At 47.6% G+C, this 22,395-nt stretch overlaps 2 protein-coding genes and 1 long non-coding RNA gene across 4 annotated transcripts; 1 reads left to right on the top strand and 2 right to left on the bottom strand.

Annotated features, from left to right (window-relative positions):
- Window positions 1–2,497: 2,497 nt before the first annotated feature.
- Window positions 2,498–13,173, top strand: LOC116360143 (short coiled-coil protein B). 2 transcript variants are annotated; one of them, XM_031814813.1, is made up of 4 exons: window positions 2,498–2,871; window positions 7,050–7,121; window positions 7,957–8,037; window positions 10,652–13,173. In XM_031814813.1, exons 1-4 carry the CDS (start codon window positions 2,802–2,804, stop codon window positions 10,792–10,794), a joined length of 366 nt encoding a protein of 121 aa, XP_031670673.1. In that variant the 5' UTR covers window positions 2,498–2,801; the 3' UTR covers window positions 10,795–13,173. The 2 variants fall into 2 exon arrangements, with proteins under 2 accessions (XP_031670673.1, XP_031670674.1); XM_031814814.1 differs by lacking the exon at window positions 2,498–2,871 and adding an exon at window positions 4,278–4,457.
- A 4,183-nt stretch (window positions 13,174–17,356) lies between these two features.
- LOC116360142 (uncharacterized) lies at window positions 17,357–18,399 on the bottom strand. The gene is made up of 2 exons (XR_004206928.1): window positions 18,242–18,399; window positions 17,357–17,943 (listed from the first exon to the last, which is right to left on the bottom strand). It is a non-coding gene; the product is annotated as an uncharacterized LOC116360142 (long non-coding RNA).
- A 1,458-nt stretch (window positions 18,400–19,857) lies between these two features.
- LOC116360141 (calnexin-like) lies at window positions 19,858–20,827 on the bottom strand. The gene is made up of 2 exons (XM_031814811.1): window positions 20,716–20,827; window positions 19,858–19,998 (listed from the first exon to the last, which is right to left on the bottom strand). Exons 1-2 carry the CDS (start codon window positions 20,806–20,808, stop codon window positions 19,864–19,866), a joined length of 228 nt encoding a protein of 75 aa, XP_031670671.1. The 5' UTR covers window positions 20,809–20,827; the 3' UTR covers window positions 19,858–19,863.
- Between the last annotated feature and the right edge of the window lie 1,568 nt (window positions 20,828–22,395).

The raw sequence follows: 22,395 nt of genomic DNA, 5'->3' as shown, positions 1-22,395 counted from the left end.
AACACAATTATGTGTGTGGATGAAGCTCTTAATTTGGCATTGGAAAAACAGGAGATGAACTGCTACAAACAAAGACCTGCTAAAGCTAAAGAACACTCCGTAATGTTCACAACGACATCAATTTTGAACTCGCGAAAAGTGGGAGATGCGGTCAAGAAAAACTGGCACATTTTATCATCGGACCCATTTTTGTCGGCGGAATTTACAAATCCACCACTTATTGTGTATAGAAGAGGTCGCAATATACGCGATAAATTGGTCCATGCCAACTCCCAATCACAAAGAAAACCAGCCAGGCTCTTTTACGCCCTCTTCCAAATGGTAGCTATAAATGCAGAGGATGCGCACAGTGCAACAATATGATAAAGTGTGAATATCTCTGCCACCCACACACAGGAAAACGATCCCAAATAAATGACATTATTACGTGTTCCACCACCCATGTTATTTACATTATTAAATGTCCATATGGGCTCTGCTATGTCGGTAAAACCTCTCGTTCTCTCAAACAGAGAATCAGTGAACATAAAAGTTCAATCAGGAGAAAGGACAGGGATTATCAAGTCGCTGTACATTTCAATGACCTGAAGCATGATATTTCTACCTTTAGATGTTGTGGCACAGAGAAAGTTAAGATATCAGACAGGGGAGGAGATATAAATAATACTCTGAGTTAAAGGGAATGTTTTGTGATTTTCACCCTCCAGACATTATTTCCTAAAGGTCGTTATGATGAAATGCCTGTGTATGTTATGGCGTGAATTTGAACGTGAATTATGCTCCTATTTAAGATGACTCTGATGTTTTTCGTACGATGTACCCAATGATTAATGAAAACTTGCTCGGTAGGTCTATATGTCCTCATTGTGGTTTTACAGATGTGTTTAATACGTCTTATTTACACACTTTATTTGAATATTTATGAAGTGTATGTTGTATTTGGTAGCACGTATTAGTATTTCCTTCGCCTCCAACCCCTTTCGATGCGTGGGACGGATGTGGGCGGGGCTAGGTCTACACAAGGGTGCTAATTGAAAAAAAAAACTCACGAAAGCCATGAGGCCGATAAGTAAAGCTTATTAAAGATCAGTGATACTACCAAGAGTGGTGTGCGGTTTCCTTTTCCCTGGAACTTCTGTATGTGTAATGTTTACTGTATATTTGTATTGTTTATTTCACTTTTGTATATTATCTACCTCATTTGCTTTGGCAATGTTAACATATGTTTCCCATGCCAATTAAGCCCCTTGAGTTGAATTGAAATTGAATTGAGAGAGAGAGAGAGAGAGAGAGAGAGAGAGAGAGAGAGAGAGAGAGAGAGAGAGAGAGAGAGAGAGAGAGAGAGAAAAGCAATGAAGGACAGAAAGAGAGAGTAAGGAGTGGAGAAAGACAGAAAGAGAGAGTAAGGAGTGGAGAAAGACAGAGAGAGAGAGAGAGTAAGGAGTGGAGAAAGAGAGAGAGTAGGGAGTGGAGAAAGAGAGAGTAGGGAGTGGAGAAAGACAGAGAGAGAGAGAGTAAGGAGTGGAGAAAGACAGAAAGAGAGAGAGTAAGGAGTGGAGAAAGAGAGAGTAAGGAGTGGAGAAAGACAGAAAGAGAGAGTAAGGAGTGGAGAAAGAGAGAGTAAGGAGTGGAGAAAGACAGAAAGAGAGAGAGTAAGGAGTGGAGAAAGACAGAAAGAGAGAGAGTAAGGAGTGGAGAAAGACAGAAAGAGAGAGAGTAAGAAGTGGAGAAAGACAGAAAGAGAGAGAGTAAGGAGTGGAGAAAGAGAGAGTAAGGAGTGGAGAAAGAGAGAGTAAGGATTGGAGAAAGACAGAAAGAGAGAGTAAGGAGTGGAGAAAGACAGAGAGAGAGAGTAAGGAGTGGAGAAAGAGGGTGCAGCTGTCTGCTGGCTCTTTACCTCTCTGTACTTAATGTCCTTCTCTAGTTAATGTGTGACCAAGTGAGCATGGGGAAAGGTAGGTGTGTGTGTGTGTGTGTGTGTGTGTGTGTGTGTGTGTGTGTGTGTGTGTGTGTGTGTGTGTGTGTGTGTGTGTGTGTGTGTGTGTGTGTGTGTGTGTGTGTGTGTGTGTGTGTGTGTGTGTGTGTGTGTGTGTGGACATGTTTAACTCTTATTGTGGAGACCAGAAGTCCCCTCAAAAATAGTAAACAAGTATTTGACCAACTGGGGACATTTTGCTAGTCCCCACGAGGTCAAATGCTATTTAGGGAAAATAGGATTTTGAATGGAGTCCCCACAAGTTTAGCTGATTAAGACTGTGTGTGTTTATGGCACTTGAGTGTTTTGTGTTTCTTTTCAACCAACAAATAACCCTCCCTGAACTTTGAAACCTTTATGAGCCAATCAGCAACTGCTTCCCAGGACAAAACTAGTGTCACCTGCCGCCTGTCCAGTAACCAGGGCTATCTGGGCTGGTAACCGTGACAACATAAATAATTCAGAAGGAGAGGGAGCCAGCCGCCTGAAGGGAACAGGTGTCCTAGAGGGCGGGGCGCTGAGAGAGAGAGACGGGGGTGAAGGAGAGGCAACGGTGTGACACAGACGAATAAAGCAGGTTGAGAAAACAAATGTCTAAAAAGAGGGACTGTGAGAAAAGAGTCAAACGATAAGGAGAGAAAGAAAGCAGGAGTGAGGAGGGAAAAACAGCCCGACGGGGAGAATGGAACGGTTAGGCTAGAGACTAGAGACCAGAGACCAGAGTCCAGAGACCAGAGACCAGAGTCCAGAGACCAGAGACCAGAGACCAGAGACCAGAGAGAAAAAGAAACTACGAGGGTGAATCAGGGAAAACTCCAGTCCGGTCATGGAAGCAGAGCTGGAAGAAGAGGACGGGAGTTTCACCAACATCTCCCTCGCCGATGACAGACCTACAAGTAAGACAAACTCACCTTTAATTACAAAGCTAGTAGCTCTGTCCATTCACCTACACACCTGTAGGGGAGAGGGGGGTACAGTTGAGCCAAAGGACAAAGTTGAGCCACCCTTGTTTCTAGGAAACCACAGACAGACAGACAGACAGACAGACAGACAGACAGACAGACAGACACACAGACACACACACACACTGTAAAGGCCTCATTCCCCCAGAGAGACAGAGACAAGCACACTGTAAAAGCCAGAGAGACAGAGACAAACACAAAGCTACAGAACACAGAGGTACTATAAGGTACAGAACACAGAGGTACTATAAGGTACAGAACACTGAGGTACTATAAGGTACAGAACCTTAGGACTGGAGGTACAGAACAGTGAGGTACTATAAGGTACAGAACATAGAGGTACTATAAGGTACAGAACACTGAGGTACTATAAGCTACAGAACATAGAGGTACTATAAGGTACAGAACACAGAGGTACTATAAGCTACAGAACATAGAGGTACTATAAGGTACAGAACACAGAGGTACTATAAGCTACAGAACACTGAGGTACTATAAGCTACAGAACACTGAGGTACTATAAGCTACAGAACATAGAGGTACTATAAGCTACAGAACACTGAGGTACTATAAGCTACAGAACACAGAGGTACTATAACCTACAGAACACTGAGGTACTATAAGGTACAGAACCTTAGGACTGGAGGTACTGAACCTTAGGACTAGAGGTACAGGACCTTAGGACTAGAGGTACAGAACCTTAGGACTGGAGGTACATAACCTTAGGACTGGAGGTACAGAACCTTAGGACTGGAGGTACAGAACCTTAGGACTGGAGGTACTGAACCTTAGGACTAGAGGTACAGGACCTTAGGACTAGAGGTACAGAACCTTAGGAGTAGAGGTACAGAACCTCAGGACTGGAGGTACAGACTGGGTAGGGTTGGCCAAGCAACAGTCTCACCTGGGTTGGTCTTAGCTGCAGACAGAAGGAGACATATAAACCCTTCAAACTGGAGCACAGAGCAGAGAGTAACCAAGCACACTGGTGGCTGTGATATGGTGTTGCCAACTGCTGTTGCTCCGCTAGCCTGTGTAGTTCACTACTCAGGGAGTGACCGAGAGACTGTCAGAGCTGCAGTGTGTGTGTGTTTACGGTGTCTGAGGCTGTACTATCGGCACAAACAGATACAACCTTCACAAACAATGTACGCACACAGACGCACACAGTGCTGCCACACCTATCGGATATCAAATGTCCTTCACGTTTTCCCTTCATCAGACTACTAGTCTACGTCTAGTGGAAGGAGCAAGTAGACAAGAGGAGGGAATGAGGTCATACAAGCATATTGTTTCGGGGGCCAATAAATGTGGCGTTATATTTTGCTTCCGGCTGTGTCTGTTTGCACTGCGCTGCTCCCCCTGTCGGCCGCGTCGGTTCCTACACCCAGATAATGTGAGGACGTCCCATCGCCGACTGTCATACATGGAAATCCGCAGTGTCGTCTAGCACATAACAACGTTATCCACACAAAACCCCGGCTAACGTTTTGACACCATATTGTTATTATAATCGAAGGGTAAGTGACTGACATTTCAGAAATGTAACGAGACTACGAGGCTTGTCGTTGTTGAGAATCGCACGTCAATTCTACGGATTTGACAGATTTTCTGAGATTTTAGCTGTCTAACTTGCTACTGTAACGAGCATTGTGACTAACTACGACTTAGTTAGGTACACAAACTAACATCATAATATCGCGGTTATTAATGTGACAGCCGGTAGTTAGATACAGGAGTCGTTTTCTTGCTTCTCTGTAAAAGGTGAGCATACCGTATGAACCAGCTAGATGGCTAACATTAGCCTGCCGCTATGCTAACTTACCTGCTGGCTGGTCGTGGGTGTGTTTAGTTACTGTAACAGCTAGAGGGACAGCTAGCTGTCTGGTCTTGGGTGTGTTTAGTTACTGTAACAGCTAGAGAGACAGCTAGCTGGCTGGTCTTGGGTGTGTTGTTGTTTAGTTACTGTAACAGCTAGAGAGACAGCTAGCTGGCTGGTCTTGGGTGTGTTTAGTTACTGTAACAGCTAGAGAGACAGCTAGCTGGCTGGTCTTGGGTGTGTTTAGTTACTGTAACAGCTAGAGAGACAGCTAGCTGGCTGGTCTTGGGTGTGTTTAGTTACTGTAACAGCTAGAGAGACAGCTAGCTGGCTGGTCTTGGGTGTGTTTAGTTACTGTAACAGCTAGAGGGACAGCTAGCTGGCTGGTCTTGGGTGTGTTTAGTTACTGTAACAGCTAGAGGGACAGCTAGCTGGCTGGTCTTGGGTGTGTTGTTGTTTAGTTACTGTAACAGCTAGAGAGACAGCTAGCTGGCTGGTCTTGGGTGTGTTTAGTTACTGTAACAGCTAGAGAGACAGCTAGCTGGCTGGTCTTGGGTGTGTTTAGTTACTGTAACAGATAGAGAGACAGCTAGCTGGCTGGTCTTGGGTGTGTTTAGTTACTGTAACAGCTAGAGAGACAGCTAGCTGGCTGGTCTTGGGTGTGTTTAGTTACTGTAACAGCTAGAGGGACAGCTAGCTGGCTGGTCTTGGGTGTGTTTAGTTACTGTAACAGCTAGAGGGACAGCTAGCTGGCTGGTCTTGGGTGTGTTGTTGTTTAGTTACTGTAACAGCTAGAGAGACAGCTAGCTGGCTGGTCTTGGGTGTGTTGTTGTTTAGTTACTGTAACAGCTAGAGAGACAGCTAGCTGGCTGGTCTTGGGTGTGTTTAGTTACTGTAACAGATAGAGAGACAGCTAGCTGGCTGGTCTTGGGTGTGTTTAGTTACTGTAACAGCTAGAGAGACAGCTAACATCACTTGTCATCTTGGCCTGTTATGTCTTCCTCTGTCTACTTGTTTGGGTAAGTAGATGATGGTAGCCAGCTAATGTAGTACTACTGGTGTTCACTTCTCTAGCTAACTTTATCCTCGTTGTTTGAGTTACTAGTCCGTTCGGCAGGTCGAGGAGTTAACTGGGGACCGTTAGTTGGAGACCAAGGGCTTTTTGGTTTCGGGACAGATGAGGTCTCTTTGAATGAGATGGCAGTGACATTTCCCGCACATGTTACGTTGTTTTGGACCCTTGTGGAGCAGTGGTCGAAGGCACTGCATCTCAGTGCTAGAGACGTCACTACAGACCCTGGTTCAGCGGTCTGAGGCGTCACTACAGACCCTGGTTCAGCGGTCTAAGGCACTGCGTCTCAGTGCTAGAGGCGTCACTACAGACCCTGGTTCATCCTTATGTAATACTGCATCCTTATGTAATACATGTATCACTAGCCACTTTAACTATGCCACTTGGTTTACATACTCATCTCATATGTATATACTGTACTCGATATCATCTACTGTGTCTTGCCTATGCTGCTCTGTACCATCACTCATTCATATATCCTTATGTACATATTCTTTATCCCCTTACACTGTGTATAAGACAGTAGTTTTGGGAATTGTTAGTTAGATTACTTGTTCGTTATTACTGCATTGTCGGAACTAGAAGCACAAGCATTTCGCTACACTCGCATTAACATCTGGTAACCATGTGTATGTGACAAATAAAATTTGATTTGATTTGGTTCAGCGGTCTAAGGCGTCACTACAGACCCTGGTTCAGCGGTCTAAGGCATCACTACAGACCCTGGTTCAGCGGTCTAAGGCATCACTACAGACCCTGGTTCAGTGGTCTAAGGCACTGTGTCTCAGTGCTAGAGGCGTCACTACAGACCCTGGTTCAGCGGTCTAAGGCACTGCATCTCAGTGCTAGAGACGTCACTACAGACCCTGGTTCAGCGGTCTAAGGCACTGTGTCTCAGTGCTAAAGGCGTCACTACAGACCCTGGTTCAGCGGTCTGAGGCGTCACTACAGACCCTGGTTCAGCGGTCTAAGGCACTGTGTCTCAGTGCTAGAGACGTCACTACAGACCCTGGTTCGATTCCAGGCTGTATCACCACCGGTCGTGATTGGGAGTCCCGTAGGGCGGCGCACAAACCCCCAGCGTCGTGAGGGTTTGGCCGGGGGTAGGCCGTCATTGTAAATAATAATTTGTTCCTAACTGACTTACCCAGTTAAATAAAGATGTAGAATATAAATCATATGATCTAACTATATGTTTCGCTCACCTTGATGTGTCTACAGGGGACAGAGGAACTGCAGTCCTGCTCACCAGACAGGACAACGAGGACTTCACCATGAACTGTCACATGGATGGTAATGAACAACAACACGTCTGTCTGTCTGTCTGTCTGTCTGTCTGTCTGTCTGTCTGTCTGTCTGTCTGTCCGTCCGTCCGTCCGTCCGTCCGTCCGTCCGTCCGTCCGTCCGTCCGTCCGTCCGTCCGTCCGTCCGTCCGTCCGTCCGTCCGTCCGTCCGTCCGTCCGTCCGTCCGTCCGTCCGTCGTCCGTCCGTCCGTCCGTCCGTCCGTCCGTCCGTCCGTCCGTCCGTCCGTCCGTCCGTCCGTCCGTCCGTCCGTCCGTCCGTCCGTCCGTCCGTCCGTCCGTCCGTCCGTCCGTCCGTCCGTCCGTCCGTCCGTCCGTCCGTCCGTCCGTCCGTCCGTCCGTCCGTCCGTCCGTCCGTCCGTCCGTCCGTCCGTCCGTCCGTCCGTCCGTCCGTCCGTCCGTCCGTCCGTCCGTCCGTCCGTCCGTCCGTCGTCCGTCCGTCCGTCCGTCCGTCCGTCCGTCCGTCCGTCCGTCCGTCCGTCCGTTTAGTAATATAGCGTGTGTGTGTTTAGTAATATAGCGTGTGTTGTGTTTAGTAATATAGCGTGTGTTGTGTTTAGTAATATAGCGTGTGTTGTGTTTAGTAATATAGCGTGTGTTGTGTTTAGTAATATAGCGTGTGTTGTGTTTAGTAATATAGCGTGTGTTGTGTTTAGTAATATAGCGTGTGTTGTGTTTAGTAATATAGCGTGTGTTGTGTTTAGTAATATAGCGTGTGTTGTGTTTAGTAATATAGCGTGTGTTGTGTTTAGTAATATAGCGTGTGTTGTGTTTAGTAATATAGCGTGTGTTGTGTTTAGTAATATAGCGTGTGTTGTGTTTGTCAGGAGACATGGAGAACCAGGTTGAGATGGAGGAGAAGACGAGGCTCATCAACCAGGTGCTGGAGCTACAACACACACTGGAAGGTAACATCTCTCTCTGTTACACATCTCTCTCTGTTACACATCTCTCTCTGTTACACACATCTCTCTCTGTTACACACATCTCTCTCTGTTACACACATCTCTCTCTCTCTCTGTTACACACATCTCTCTCTCTCTCTGTTACACACATCTCTCTCTCTCTCTGTTACACACACATCTCTCTGTTACACACATCTCTCTCTGTTACACACATCTCTCTCTGTTACACACATCTCTCTCTGTTACACACATCTCTCTCTGTTACACACATCTCTCTCTCTCTGTTACACACATCTCTCTCTCTCTCTCTGTTACACACATCTCTCTCTCTCTCTGTTACACACATCTCTCTCTCTCTCTGTTACACACACATCTCTCTGTTATACACATCTCTCTCTGTTACACAGTGGAAGGTGTGTTCATGTCTCTCTGTTACACAGTGGAAGGTATGTTCATCTCTCTCCTCTCTGCTACACAGTGGAAGGTGTGTTCATGTCTCCTCTCTCTGTTACACAGTGGAAGGTGTGTTCATGTCTCCTCTCTGCTACACAGTGGAAGGTGTGTTCATGTCTCCTCTCTGCTACACAGTGGAAGGTGTGTTCATGTCTCTCCTCTCTGTTACACAGTGGAAGGTGTGTTCATGTCTCCTCTCTCTCTGTTACACAGTGGAAGGTGTGTTCATGTCTTCTCTCTGCTACACAGTGGAAGGTGTGTTCATGTCTCCTCTCTGTTACACAGTGGAAGGTGTGTTCATGTCTCCTCTCTGTTACACAGTGGAAGGTGTGTTCATGTCTCCTCTCTGTTACACAGTGGAAGGTGTGTTCATGTCTCCTCTCTGTTACACAGTGGAAGGTGTGTTCATGTCTCCTCTCTGTTACACAGTGGAAGGTGTGTTCATGTCTCCTCTCTGTTACACAGTGGAAGGTGTGTTCATGTCTCCTCTCTGTTACACAGTGGAAGGTGTGTTCATGTCTCCTCTCTGTTACACAGTGGAAGGTGTGTTCATGTCTCCTCTCTGTTACACAGTGGAAGGTGTGTTCATGTCTCCTCTCTCTGTCAGTGAGGCTCCAGTTGTGTTAATGGAGCTCCTAAATGGGTCTCCGATTCTATCTTCAACACAGTTTAGTGTGGAGGTGGGGGGGGTGTTACCCTGACCATCCTCTCTGTGAGGCTAATACAGCTACTCCCTTCCTGCCTCGGATGGATTTAAGGGTCTTGTCCAAAATGGCACCCTATTCCCTAAGGGCCCTGGTCAAAAGTAGTGCACTGTGTAGGGAATAGGGTCCCATTTGGGACGTGTTTATATTTAATACAGCAGTCTGGTGCTGCTAAACATTCAGTCTAGTCTGGCAGGGAGGAGTATTGGGCATTGACGTGGAATAAGCTAAAACATTCAGTCTAGTCTGGCAGGGAGGAGTATTGGGCATTGATGTGGAATAAGCTAAAACATTCAGTCTAGTCTGGTAGGGAGGAGTATTGGGCATTGACGTGGAATAAGCTAAAACATTCAGTCTAGTCTGGTAGGGAGGAGTATTGGGCATTGATGTGGAATAAGCTAAAACATTCAGTCTAGTCTGGTAGGGAGGAGTATTGGGCATTGATGTGGAATAAGCTAAAACATTCAGTCTAGTCTGGTAGGGAGGAGTATTTGGCATTGACGTGGAATAAGCTAAAACATTCAGTCTAGTCTGGCAGGGAGGAGTATTGGGCATTGATGTGGAATAAGCTAAAACATTCAGTCTAGTCTGGCAGGGAGGAGTATTGGGCATTGATGTGGAATAAGCTAAAACATTCAGTCTAGTCTGGCAGGGAGGAGTATTGGGCATTGATGTGGAATAAGCTAAAACATTCAGTCTAGTCTGGCAGGGAGGAGTATTGGGCATTGATGTGGAATAAGCTAAAACATTCAGTCTAGTCTGGTAGGGAGGAGTATTGGGCATTGATGTGGAATAAGCTAAAACATTCAGTCTAGTCTGGTAGGGAGGAGTATTGGGCATTGATGTGGAATAAGCTAAAACATTCAGTCTAGTCTGGCAGGGAGGAGTATTGGGCATTGATGTGGAATAAGCTAAAACATTCAGTCTAGTCTGGCAGGGAGGAGTATTGGGCATTGATGTGGAATAAGCTAAAACATTCAGTCTAGTCTGGTAGGGAGGAGTATTTGGCATTGACGTGGAATAAGCTAAAACATTCAGTCTAGTCTGGTAGGGAGGAGTATTGGGCATTGATGTGGAATAAGCTAAAACATTCAGTCTAGTCTGGTAGGGAGGAGTATTGGGCATTGATGTGGAATAAGCTAAAACATTCAGTCTAGTCTGGTAGGGAGGAGTATTGGGCATTGATGTGGAATAAGCTAAAACATTCAGTCTAGTCTGGTAGGGAGGAGTATTGGGCATTGATGTGGAATAAGCTAAAACATTCAGTCTAGTCTGGCAGGGAGGAGTATTGGGCATTGATGTGGAATAAGCGATCAGGAGGCTTCTGGTTCTGTATCGGTGTTTCATCCATCATTACTTAGGCCTCCCTGTCAAACTCTGTTGCACCCAGCCTTAAAAACAATTATCTAGGGGAATCACTGGTCTGTCTAGTTCTAAGTTCCGTACCTCTGTTGTTCCAGACCTGTCAGCACGTGTGGATGCGGTCAAAGAGGAGAACCTGAAGTTGAAGTCGGAGAACCAGGTTCTAGGCCAGTACATTGAGAACCTCATGTCGGCCTCCAGCGTGTTCCAAACCACCGACAACAAGAGCAAACGGAAGTAACCCACGGCGACCAAGGGGAGTTGAGACCACCTACAATAGCCTGGTAGCAGGTCTGTTTGTGCCGACACAAACAGGCATGATGGCACAGACAGACGGGCACTCAGGCTACCTGCAACATCTCCTCTCCCAAATGACAGCAGAGGAGGTAGAAGATGTTTGTGACCACAGTTCTAGGGACAGATATGGGCGTGTTCCAAATGGCAGATTATTTCCTAAGTAGTGCACTATGTAGTGTACAGAATGCCATAAGCTCTGGTTAAAAGTAGTGCACTATGTAGTGTACAGAATGCCATAAGCTCTGGTTAAAAGTAGTGTACTATGTAGGGAATAGGATGCCATAAGCTCTGGTTAAAAGTTGTGTACTATGTAGGGAATAGGATGCCATGAGCTCTGATTAAAAGTAGTGTACTATGTAGGGAATAGGATGCCATAAGCTCTGATTAAAAGTTGTGTACTATGTAGGGAATAGGATGCCATGAGCTCTGATTAAAAGTAGTGTACTATGTAGGGAATAGGATGCCATGAGCTCTGATTAAAAGTAGTGTACTATGTAGGGAATAGGATGCCATAAGCTCTGGTGAGAAGTAGTGTACTATGTAGAGTAGTCTGATCCTAGATCTGTGGTTAGGGGGCAACTTCTAATTCCAGACCCCAAAATCCTCCCTCCACTCCAACTACACCCCTAAGAGTCCAGTTTACATTCTTGTTTGACCTCTTTTTACCCTCCTCCTAACATAAACCCCCCCCAACATAATTTAACTGTTTTTATAATTCATCTAATAATACTGTTTTGCGTTGTCATGTCAACGGCATCTCTAATGAGTTATGACATCAGACCTTTTTATTTTGGTGACTGGTTGGACGTGGAAGGAAACTGGACTTGTTGGATATGAATATGGCCAAACTCCCTGGCCCCCAAAATGAATCAAACATATTGAATGACATGCCAATGTAATACAATAATATAACGCATCCCATCGACTGTTCTCTCTCATCTGATTGGTCAAAAGGTTACTAAGTGTCTGTTTTTTTTAAATGGTTGATCAACACAAACATTATGAAATATGATTCTGTATGAGGTTAAAAAAAATTAAGCGGTACTACTAAGATACTCCGATGTGTGTTGTCGTCCCTGGTATGCTACTCATTCCACCAGGAATGGGATTCCTAATTCATATCGTCACCATGGAGTGCTGTGTGGAGTCAGTAAGGGAAGGAAAAAGCACAGTGAACCTGTATTCTGCTGTACATAACAAACGATGCCCTCTTGAATGCAACCCTGGACTAGGGTCAAGTTACACTACAGGGTGAGGCGGCCTCCTTTACCTATGATGGGTGGAGCGAGGATAGAGTGAGGGGAGTGAGGGGAGGGAGCGGAGGGAGGATAGAGTGAGGGAGGACAGAAGAGAGCTCTGCTTTTTACACTTAAGAACCTTGAGTGGTATTGATTAGAACACTCAGGCTGTAGAACACTCCGGAAGGTTCCGTCAGAGCTGCTGATAAGGAACGTTGTTATTCCTGGTTATAGTAATGGACTGTGGAAGCATGACTGTGCTGTCCTAGGCTGGTTATAGTAATGGACTGTGGAAGCATGACTGTGCTGTCCTAGGCTGGTTATAGTAATGGCCTGTGGAAGCATGACTGTGCTGTCCTAGGCTGGTTATAGTAATGGACTGTGGAAGCATGACTGTGCTGTCCTAGGCTGGTTATAGTAGAGAGAAATAAGGTACAGGTACTAGCAAGAGATTCTATGAGAGCCTTTATCAGGGATGTGATCAGGACAACATGAACAGTTGGGATTTTGGCTAGGAGATAGCTAGGTCCGTTTCAATTCTATTTGAATAGAGGACAAAGTGGTCAGAAAGGCCTAATTAAAATCAGGAAGAATCACAACACTCAATTGTACGGAGATCGGCGTTTTGAGCAAGAGGTTCTACCAGAGAATCATTCTGTGGTTCTATTGGTTCCAGGTGCTAAAGGAAAAGATTGGGGAATATTGAGATGATTCCACTGCACTTCAATGCATCACGTTATTTATTTTTTATTTCAATTTAAAATGGTATTTTTTTTATTTTGTATTATGTTAAAAATGGTATTATATTGTATGTTCCACTGACTCTTGTTAGTCCAAAAATGGCACCATATTCCCTATATAGTGCACTACTTTGGGCCTATAGGTCCCTGGTCAAAAGTTGTCCACTCTCTAGGGAACAGAGTGCCAGTTTGGGACATTAAACTTAGTTTTTCCTTCAGGCATGTTGATAACACACACATCCTATGGAACTAACTGCCTGCTGTGTAGAAGTTTAGAGATTCTATGACTATGTTGCCTTTTAACACTTTTGTTTTAATAAAAAAAAAAATACTTCTGATGCTTTTGTACGAGTCGGCAGTGTAACTGTATCAATATGGAAATAAGAAAAGGAGTGAAGGAGGCAAGGAGACAAGGATAGAATGAAAGGAGACAAGGATAAAAGGCCTCTTGACATGTGAGATGCATCCTTAGTGAGAGATCTTGATTAGTTTATATAGGTTCTCTGGACGGCAGAGAAGTCTAGTGATTAGAGCGTTGGACTTGCAACCGAATCAAACCCCCGAGCTGACAAACGTAAAAATCTGTCCTTCTGCCCCTGAACAAGGCAGTTAACCCACTGTTCCCCTGAACAAGGCAGTTGACCCACTGTTCCCCTGAACAAGGCAGTTAACCCACTGTTCCCCTGAACAAGGCAGTTAACCCACTGTTCCCCTGAACAAGGCAGTTAACCCACTGTTCCCCTGAACAAGGCAGTTAACCCACTGTTCCCCTGAACAGGCAGTTAACCCACTGTTCCCCTGAACAAGGCAGTTAACCCACTGTTCCCCTGAACAAGGCAGTTAACCCACTGTTCCCCTGAACAGGCAGTTAACCCACTGTTCCCCTGAACAGGCAGTTAAACAACTGTTCCCCTGAACAAGGCAGTTAACCCACTGTTCCCCTGAACAAGGCAGTTAACCCACTGTTCCCCTGAACAAGGCAGTTAACCCACTGTTCCCCTGAACAAGGCAGTTAACCCACTGTTCCCCTGAACAAGGCAGTTAACCCACTGTTCCCCTGAACAAGGCAGTTAACCCACTGTTCCCCTGAACAAGGCAGTTAACCCACTGTTCCCCTGAACAAGGCAGTTAACCCACTGTTCCCCTGAACAGGCAGTTAACCCACTGTTCCCCTGAACAGGCAGTTAACCCACTGTTCCCCTGAACAAGGCAGTTAACCCACTGTTCCCCTGAACAAGGCAGTTAACCCACTGTTCCCCTGAACAAGGCAGTTAACCCACTGTTCCCCTGAACAAGGCAGTTAACCCACTGTTCCCCTGAACAAGGCAGTTAACCCACTGTTCCCCTGAACAAGGCAGTTAACCCACTGTTCCCCTGAACAAGGCAGTTAACCCACTGTTCCCCTGAACAAGGCAGTTAACCCACTGTTCCCCTGAACAAGGCAGTTAACCCACTGTTCCCCTGAACAAGGCAGTTAACCCACTGTTCCCCTGAACAAGGCAGTTAACCCACTGTTCCCCTTAACAAGGCAGTTAACCCACTGTTCCCCTGAACAAGGCAGTTAACCCACTGTTCCCCTGAACAAGGCAGTTAACCCACTGTTCCCCTGAACAAGGCAGTTAACCCACTGTTCCCCTGAACAAGGCAGTTAACCCACTGTTCCCCTGAACAAGGCAGTTAACCCACTGTTCCCCTGAACAAGGCAGTTAACCCACTGTTCCCCTGAACAAGGCAGTTAACCCACTGTTCCCCTGAACAAGGCAGCTAACCCACTGTTCCCCTGAACAAGGCAGTTAACCCACTGTTCCCCTGAACAAGGCAGTTAACCCACTGTTCCCCTGAACAAGGCAGTTAACCCACTGTTCCTAGGCCGTCATTGAAAATAAGAATTTGTTTTTAACTGATATGTCTATTTAAATAAAGGTTAAGAAAATAAATGAAAGAGTTGACCTTGTTCCAGTGCAACCCAGGCAAGTCAAGAATGCTCTGTTCCCGACCCAGAGGGTGATGTTCCCTTTCAAGGCCACACTTCAGACAACTCCTTGGGTGGAGCAGCCGAGTACAACACTAGTCATAGTTAATCATGCAATGACTCAGCACTTCTCATGGACCCCAAACCAAACAGCACAATGACAAGTTAGCCTGAGAGCCAGTCTGTTTGACAGTGTTAAACCAACTCCTTGACAATGACAGATATGGGTTGGGAAAGACCACAAACAGATCTGGGACCAGGCTTTACAACAAGTACGACTAACTAGTAAGACTTTTATTGTATTAAATATTTAATTTTCCAAGAGCAATGTACAATTTGCAACTTATTGAAAACAGGGAAATATGCCTGGTTGTCGTACAAGAACAGAAAACATTTTTACTAGAAAACAGAACAAACAAAAATCAGAAATCTGCACATCTCTTTCCATACAAGACGGAATTATTTCTAATTCATTCCGGAACCGGAGTTTGGATATTCCGGAATACCCAGCAGCCTCGGGTGGAGAACAGAGGGTTTTAACGTCGACTTTGGGGAAAACAAGTTGTTTGTTCTGACGTAGGCTCACAATAAGCAAAACAGTGGTAAAACTAACTACAAATTATTAATATATATATATATATTTTTTAAACATCCCAAACATTTCCATTCACTCAAAAGAGAAAAAACTGCATTGTGATATTTTCTTCTGTTTTAAATTGAGCCGTAAAATGAATGAGAGGGAGGAGTTTACAATAAATAAATAGATTTTTATCAGTGCCGATTTTCAAATCCATATAATTTAGTTTAAAAAACAAACGACCACATAAAGAACTGCCATATTATATTATGAACTTCCTTTTAGAAGTTAATGATTGAAAAACAAAACAATCTAAAGTAGACGTCTAACCTTAAACCTGACGTAAGGCGCCTTCTTGTCTGAAAATATCCTTCTGTCTCTGTAGTCAAACTTTAAGACTGGTCCCAGATCTGTATATCTACATCCCAAATGGCACCCTATTCGCTATATAGTGCACAGCTTCTGACCAGAGGCACCCTATTCCCTATATAGTATACTACTTCTGACCAGAGGCCTATTCCCTATTCCCTATATAGTATACAACTTCTGACCAGAGGCACCCTATTCCCTATATAGTATTCTACTTCTGACCAGAGGCCTATTCCCTATATAGTGCACAGCTTCTGACCAGAGCCCTATTCCCTATATAGTATACTACTTTAGACCAGGTCCCTATTTCCTATATAGTGCACTACTTTTGACCAGAGCCCTATTCCCTATACAGTATACTACTTTAGACCAGGTCCCCATTCCCATTATATAGTGCACTACTTCTGACCAGAGCCCTATTCCCTATATAGTATACTACTTCTGACCAGGGCCCATTAGGGTAGTTCAATATAAACGGGAACGGGGTGCCATTTGGGATGCCCAGTTTGTATTTTAGAGACAAATCTTGTCCCAATAATAGTCAAGAGGAATTGACTCCAACGACACGCAGATCTGAGACCAGGAGAAACATGGTACCTTCAGTCACACAGCAGCAATACAGTAGCATGGCTATAGAGGTCTTCTCTCTCTCTGACCAGCCTATTCCCCATGTAGTGCCCTACTTTTTAACACCTTATTCCCCCCCATGTAGTGCACTACTTTTGAACTCCTTACCCCCCCCATGTAGTGCACTACTTTTGAACTCCTTACCCCCCCCATGTAGTGCACTACTTTTGAACTCCTTACCCCCCCATGTAGTGCACTACTTTTTAACTCCTTACCCCCCCCATGTAGTGCACTACTTTTGAACTCCTTACCCCCCCCATGTAGTGCACTACTTTTGAACTCCTTACCCCCCCCCCATGTAGTGCACTACTTTTGAACTCCTTACCCCCCCCATGTAGTGCACTACTTTTGAACTCCTTACCCCCCATGTAGTGCTCTACTTTTTAACACCTTATCCCCCCCCATGTAGTGCACTACTTTTGAACTCCTTACCCCCCCCATGTAGTGCACTACTTTTGAACTCCTTACCCCCCCCCATGTAGTGCACTACTTTTAACTCCTTACCCCCCCCATGTAGTGCACTACTTTTTAACTCCTTACCCCCCCCATGTAGTGCACTACTTTTTAACTCCTTACCCCCCCCCCATGTAGTGCACTACTTTTAACTCCTTACCCCCCCCCCATGTAGTGCACTACTTTTTAACTCCTTACCCCCCTATGTAGTACCCTACTTTTTAACACCTTATCCCCCCCCATGTAGTACACTATTTTTAACACCTTATCCCCCCCCATGTAGTACACTACTTTTTAACACCTAATCGCCCCCCATGTAGTGCACTACTTTTTAACACCTTATCCCCCCCCATGTAGTACACTACTTTTTAACACCTTATCCCCCCCCCATGTAGTACACTACTTTTTAACACCTAATCCCCCCCATGTAGTGCCCTACTTTGACCAAAGTTCTTCTCCAGGGAACAGGGTGTGAGACACAAGCCAGAGAGAGCCAGAGAGAGCCAGAGAGAGCCAGAGAGAGCTGTCCTTTCAACTTCAGGTTGAATAAAAAGAATACTTCTGAAGCTGTACAAAATGTCAACAATAAACCAGAACTAGGAACTATAGTCAGGAAGACTGGACGCTGAAGAGGAGAGGGGGGGTTAGAAAGTTGCAGCTGATGAAGAGGATGGGGGGGAAGGAGGAAGGAGATGAGGGGGCATAGTATTCATTTTGGAAGAAAGGAGGGTTGGGGGGGGGGGGGGGTCAGGGTAGCCTCGATGGCCTTAGAGAGAGGCGTAACGGATAGAGAGAACATTTGACTGATGGGGGAGGAGGGGTAGTATCTTGGTCACTAGGACCACCAGAGGGCATGCAGAGAGGAGAGAGGAGAGAGAGAGGAGGAAGAGAGAGAGAGAGAGAGAGAAAGGAGGAGAGAGAGACCGAGAGAGAGAAAAAGAGAGAGAGAGACAGAGAGTGAAGGAGAGAGAGAGGAGGAGAGAGAGAGGAGGAGAGAGAGAGAGAAGGCTTCATTTGTTGTCGTTGGTCTTCATCAGTCTTTCCGTACCCTCCTCTTCCTCACGGCCTGTTTGTGTCCGTCGCCAACGCTGTGGCCCCCCTCGTCTGCCTCCACCTTCTGCTTGGAAACGAGGGTTGAAAAAGAATGAATGAATGAAAGACAAGGTGTCCCAATGTCTACTTTCTCCTGAAGTGTGCACTTGTTCCCTTCTTCCCACAAATCTAGAAGCATTGGATTGGTGGAGGACTAGTGGGAGTTTCCACCATATTTAGTAAACCAGTCATTTCAGTGAAGGGAAGTGAACAAGTGTACACTTTGGGAGGAAGGAGAGATAATCTGGGTGAAGCCAGAGTTTCAGAGGGTCAAATGTGTGAAACGAGTGACGTTTCGATCTTTCAGAAAACTAAGAGAGAACCTCAGCACTGACATCATCCGATGCTGCCTCATTGGACTTGGTCTCTTCTTCCTCCTCTCCTTCATCCTCCTCATCGTCCTCTTCATCTTCTACGCTGTCCCCTCCAGCTGCCCCACTCTCCTCCTCCGCCTTCTCTTTCTTCTCTTCTGAAAGAGAAAAGAAGAATGAGAGGAAATATTAACTAAGAGGGAGAGGGGGGAAGAGAGAGGGGGGAGGAAGAGGGAGAGAGAGGGGGAGGAAGAGAGAGAGATAGGGGGGGATAGCGGGAGAGAGAGGGGGGAGGAAGAGGGAGAGAGAGGGGGGGGGAGGAGTGGAGAGGGAAAGAGGGAGAGAGAGGGGGGGAGGAAGAGGGAGAGAGAGGGGGGAGGAAGAGGGAGAGAGAGGGGGGAGGAAGGAGAGGGAGAGAGAGGGGGGAGGAAGGAGAGGGAGAGAGAGGGGGGGAGGAAGGAGAGGGAGAGAGAGGGGGGAGGAAGGAGAGGGGGAAGAGGGAGGGAGAGGGGGGAGGAAGAGGGAGAGAGAGGAAGCGGGAGAGAGAGGGGGAGGAAGCGGGAGAGAGAGGGGGGAGGAAGCGGGAGAGAGAGGGGGGGAGGAAGCGGGAGAGAGAGGGGGGAGGAAGCAGGAGAGAGAGGGGGGAGGAAAAGGAGAGAGAGGGGGGAGGAATAGGCAGAGAGAGGGGGAGGAAGCGGGAGAGAGAGGGGGAAGGAATAGGCAGAGAGAGAGGGGGGAAGAGGGAGAGAGAGGGGGGAGGAAGGAGAGAGGGGGAGGAATAGGCAGAGAGAGGCGGGAGGAATAGACAGAGAGAGGGGGAGGAAGCGGGAGAGAGAGGGGGGAGGGAGGGGGAGGGAGGAGGGAAGGGGGAAGAGAGGGGGGAGGAGAGGGGAGGAAGCGGAGAGGGCGAGGGGAGGAGAGAGGGGAGGGAGAAGGAGCGAGAGGGAAAGAGGGAGAGAGGGGGAGGAGGAAGGAGCGAGAGGGAAAGAGGGAGAGAGAGGGGAAGGAGGAAGGAGCGAGGGGAAGAGGGAGAGAGAGGGGAGGAGGAAGGAGCGAGAGGGAAAGAGGGAGAGAGAGAGGGGAGGAGGAAGGAGCGAGAGGGAAGAGAGAGGAGAGGAGAGAGAGGGGAGGAGGAAGGAGCGAGAGGGAAAGAGGAGAGAGAGGGGAGGAAGAGGGAGCGAGAGGGAAAGAGGGAGAGAGAGGGGAGGAGGAAGGAGCGAGAGGGAAAGAGGGAGAGAGAGGGAAAGAGGGAGAGAGAGGGGAGGGAGGAGGAAGGAGAGAGAGGGAAAGAGGGAGAGAGAGAGGAGGAGGAAGGAGCGAAGGGAAAGAGGGAGAGAGAGAGAGAGAGGGAAAGAAGGAGCGAGAGGGAAAGAGAGAGAGGGGGGGAGGAAGAAGGAGCGAGAGGGGAAGAGGGAGAGAGAAGGGGGGGAAGGAGCGGAGGGAAAGAGGGAGAAGAGGGGGGGAAGAGAGGATCGAGAGGGAAAGAGGGAGAGAGGGGGGAGAAGAGGGGAGCGAGAGGGAAAGAGGAGAGAGAGAGGGGGGAGGAGAGGGAGGAGAGGGAGGAAGAGGGAGAGAGAGAGAGATCTCATGTCTTCTCTCTGACCTGCAGGTTTGGACTCTCAGTAGGTTTGGCCTTAGCTGCTTGGTCTCCCTTCTCCTCTTCTCCTCTTCTTCTTCCTCCTCCTCTCTTCATCATCCTCTTCCTCCTCCTCTTCTACATCGGGTTTAGGCGGGTCCACCTTCTTGTACACATAGTCATCATCTGATTTCTGTGTCAGAAAGAGAGTCAGAGAAAGAGGAGTCAGAGTCAGAGAGAGAGTCAGAGAGAGAGTCAGAGAGAGAGTCAGAGAAAGAGGAGTCAGAGGGAGAGAGAGAGTCAGAGAAAGAGGAGTCAGAGGGGGAGAGAGAGTCAGAGAGAGAGTCAGAGAGAGAGTCAGAGAAAGAGGAGTCAGAGGGAGAGAGAGAGAGTCAGAGAGAGAGTCAGAGAAAGAGGAGTCAGAGGGAGAGAGAGAGTCAGAGAGAGAGGAGAGAGAGTCAGACAATGAGCTGGTGGTTAGTAGAGGTGTGCTATAATGATAAATACCCTCTTACAAAGTGGAGGACAGAGGAGCCTCTTAAAGAAGAAGTTACAGGTCTGTGAGAGCCAGAAATCTTGCCTGTTTGTAGGTGACCAAATGCTTATTTTCCACCATAATTTGCATATAAATTCATAAAATATCCTACAATGTGATTTCTGGATTTATTTTTCTCATTTTGTCTGTCATAGTTGAAGTGTACCTATGATGAAAATTACAGGCCTCTCTCATCTTTTTAAGAGGGAGAACTTGCACAATTGGTGGCTGACTAAATACTTTTTTTTGCCCCACTGTAGGAGTGTTGTTTGGCTGTAGAGTGAAAATGACAACAAGATGAATTGAATATGAAACAGACAAGAGCAGGAAACACCAGTTAGTGTGAGTAACAAGTCCGTAGTGTTGGTGTGTTACCTTGGGCCAGCAGAATAACACAGTCAGTCCTATGGGCAGACCAACAGTCAGTATGTAGACCACCCAGAGCCACGGTCTCTCCTCTGCTGCCATGGTCAACTGGGAAAACACACCCGGCGAGGGGAGGGGGGGGGGGGGGGGGAGATAATAAGCAAATATAACTGTGTGTGTTTATGGAATGTGAGGAAGGAAATATATAAAAAGTGTATGTCGTGTGTTCTGCATGTTTGTTAATTTCAGCAAAAAAAACAAACGTCCTCTCACTGTCAACTGTGTTTACTTTCAGCCCTTACCCTCCGATCCAACAGGTCCCAGACGTGCCCTAGCCCTCACCCTCCGATCCAACAGGTCCCAGACGTGCCCTATAGCCCTCACCCTCCGATCCAACAGGTCCCAGACGTGCCCTATAGCCCTTACCCTCCGATCCAACAGGTCCCAGACGTGCCCTATAGCCCTCACCCTCCGATCCAACAGGTCCCAGACGTGCCCTATAGCCCTTACCCTCCGATCCAACAGGTCCCAGACGTGCCCTATAGCCCTTACCCTCCGATCCAACAGGTCCCAGACGTGCCCTAGCCATCACCCTCCGATCCAACAGGTCCCAGACGTGCCCTATAGCCCTCACCCCTCCGATCCAACAGGTCCCAGACGTGCCCTATAGCCTCAACCCTCCGATCCAACAGGTCCCAGACGTGCCCTATAGCCCTTACCCTCCGATCCAACAGGTCCCAGACGTGCCCTATAGCCCTTACCCTCCGATCCAACAGGTCCCAGACGGCCTCTATAGCCCTTACCCTCCGATCCAACAGGTCCCAGACGTGCCCTATTGCCCTTACCTCCGATCCAACAGGTCCCAGACGTGCCCTATAGCCCTTACCCTCCGATCCAACAGGTCCCAGACGTGCCCTAGCCTCACCCTCCGATCCAACAGGTCCCAGACGTGCCCTATAGCCCTTACCCTCCGATCCAACAGGTCCCAGACGTGCCCTATAGCCCTTACCCTCCGATCCAACAGGTCCCAGACGTGCCCTATAGCCCTTACCCTCCGATCAAAACAGGTCCCAGACGTGCCCTATAGCCCTTACCCTCTGATCAAACAGGTCCCAGACGTGCCTGGCCCTCACCCTCCGATCCAACAGGTCCCAGACGTGCCCTATAGCCTTACCCTCCGATCCAACAGGTCCCAGACGTGCCCTATAGCCCTTACCCTCCGATCCAACAGGTCCCAGACGTGCCCTATAGCCCTTACCCTCCGATCCAACAGGTCCCAGACGTGCCCTATAGCCACTTCCTCCGATCCAACAGGTCCCAGACGTGCCCTGGCCCTCACCCTCCGATCCAACAGGTCCCAGACGTGCCCTATAGCCCTTACCCTCCGATCCAACAGGTCCCAGACGTGCCCTATAGCCCTTACCCTCCGATCCAACAGGTCCCAGACGTGCCTATAGCCCTCACCCTCTGATCCAACAGGTCCCAGACGTGCCCTATAGCCCTTACCCTCCGATCCAACAGGTCCCAGACGTGCCTATAGCCCTACCCTCCGATCCAACAGGTCCAGACGTGCCCTGGCCCTCACCCTCCGATCCAACAGGTCCCAGACGTGCCCTCTATAGCCCTTACCTCTGATCCAACAGGTCCCAGACGTGCCCTGGCCCTCACCCCATATCCAACAGGTCCCAG

Source organism: Oncorhynchus kisutch, unplaced genomic scaffold, assembly GCF_002021735.2.
Source record: "Oncorhynchus kisutch isolate 150728-3 unplaced genomic scaffold, Okis_V2 Okis07a-Okis12b_hom, whole genome shotgun sequence".
Lineage (NCBI taxonomy): Eukaryota > Metazoa > Chordata > Actinopteri > Salmoniformes > Salmonidae > Oncorhynchus > Oncorhynchus kisutch.
This window is presented reverse-complemented; position numbering and strand designations above follow the sequence as displayed.

Coding starts and splice junctions, on each gene's coding strand:
- LOC116360143 (XM_031814813.1), top strand. CDS start 2,802: ATGGAAGCAGAGCTGGAAGAAGAGGACGGGAGTTTCACCAACATCTCC. Junction 7,122..7,956: donor CATGAACTGTCACATGGATG/GTAATGAACAAC, acceptor TGTGTTTGTCAG/GAGACATGGAGAACCAGGTT. Junction 8,038..10,651: donor GCTACAACACACACTGGAAG/GTAACATCTCTC, acceptor CTGTTGTTCCAG/ACCTGTCAGCACGTGTGGAT.
- LOC116360141 (XM_031814811.1), bottom strand. CDS start 20,808: ATGGCAGCAGAGGAGAGACCGTGGCTCTGGGTGGTCTACATACTGACT. Junction 19,999..20,715: donor TGTTATTCTGCTGGCCCAAG/GTAACACACCAA, acceptor TTTCTGACACAG/AAATCAGATGATGACTATGT.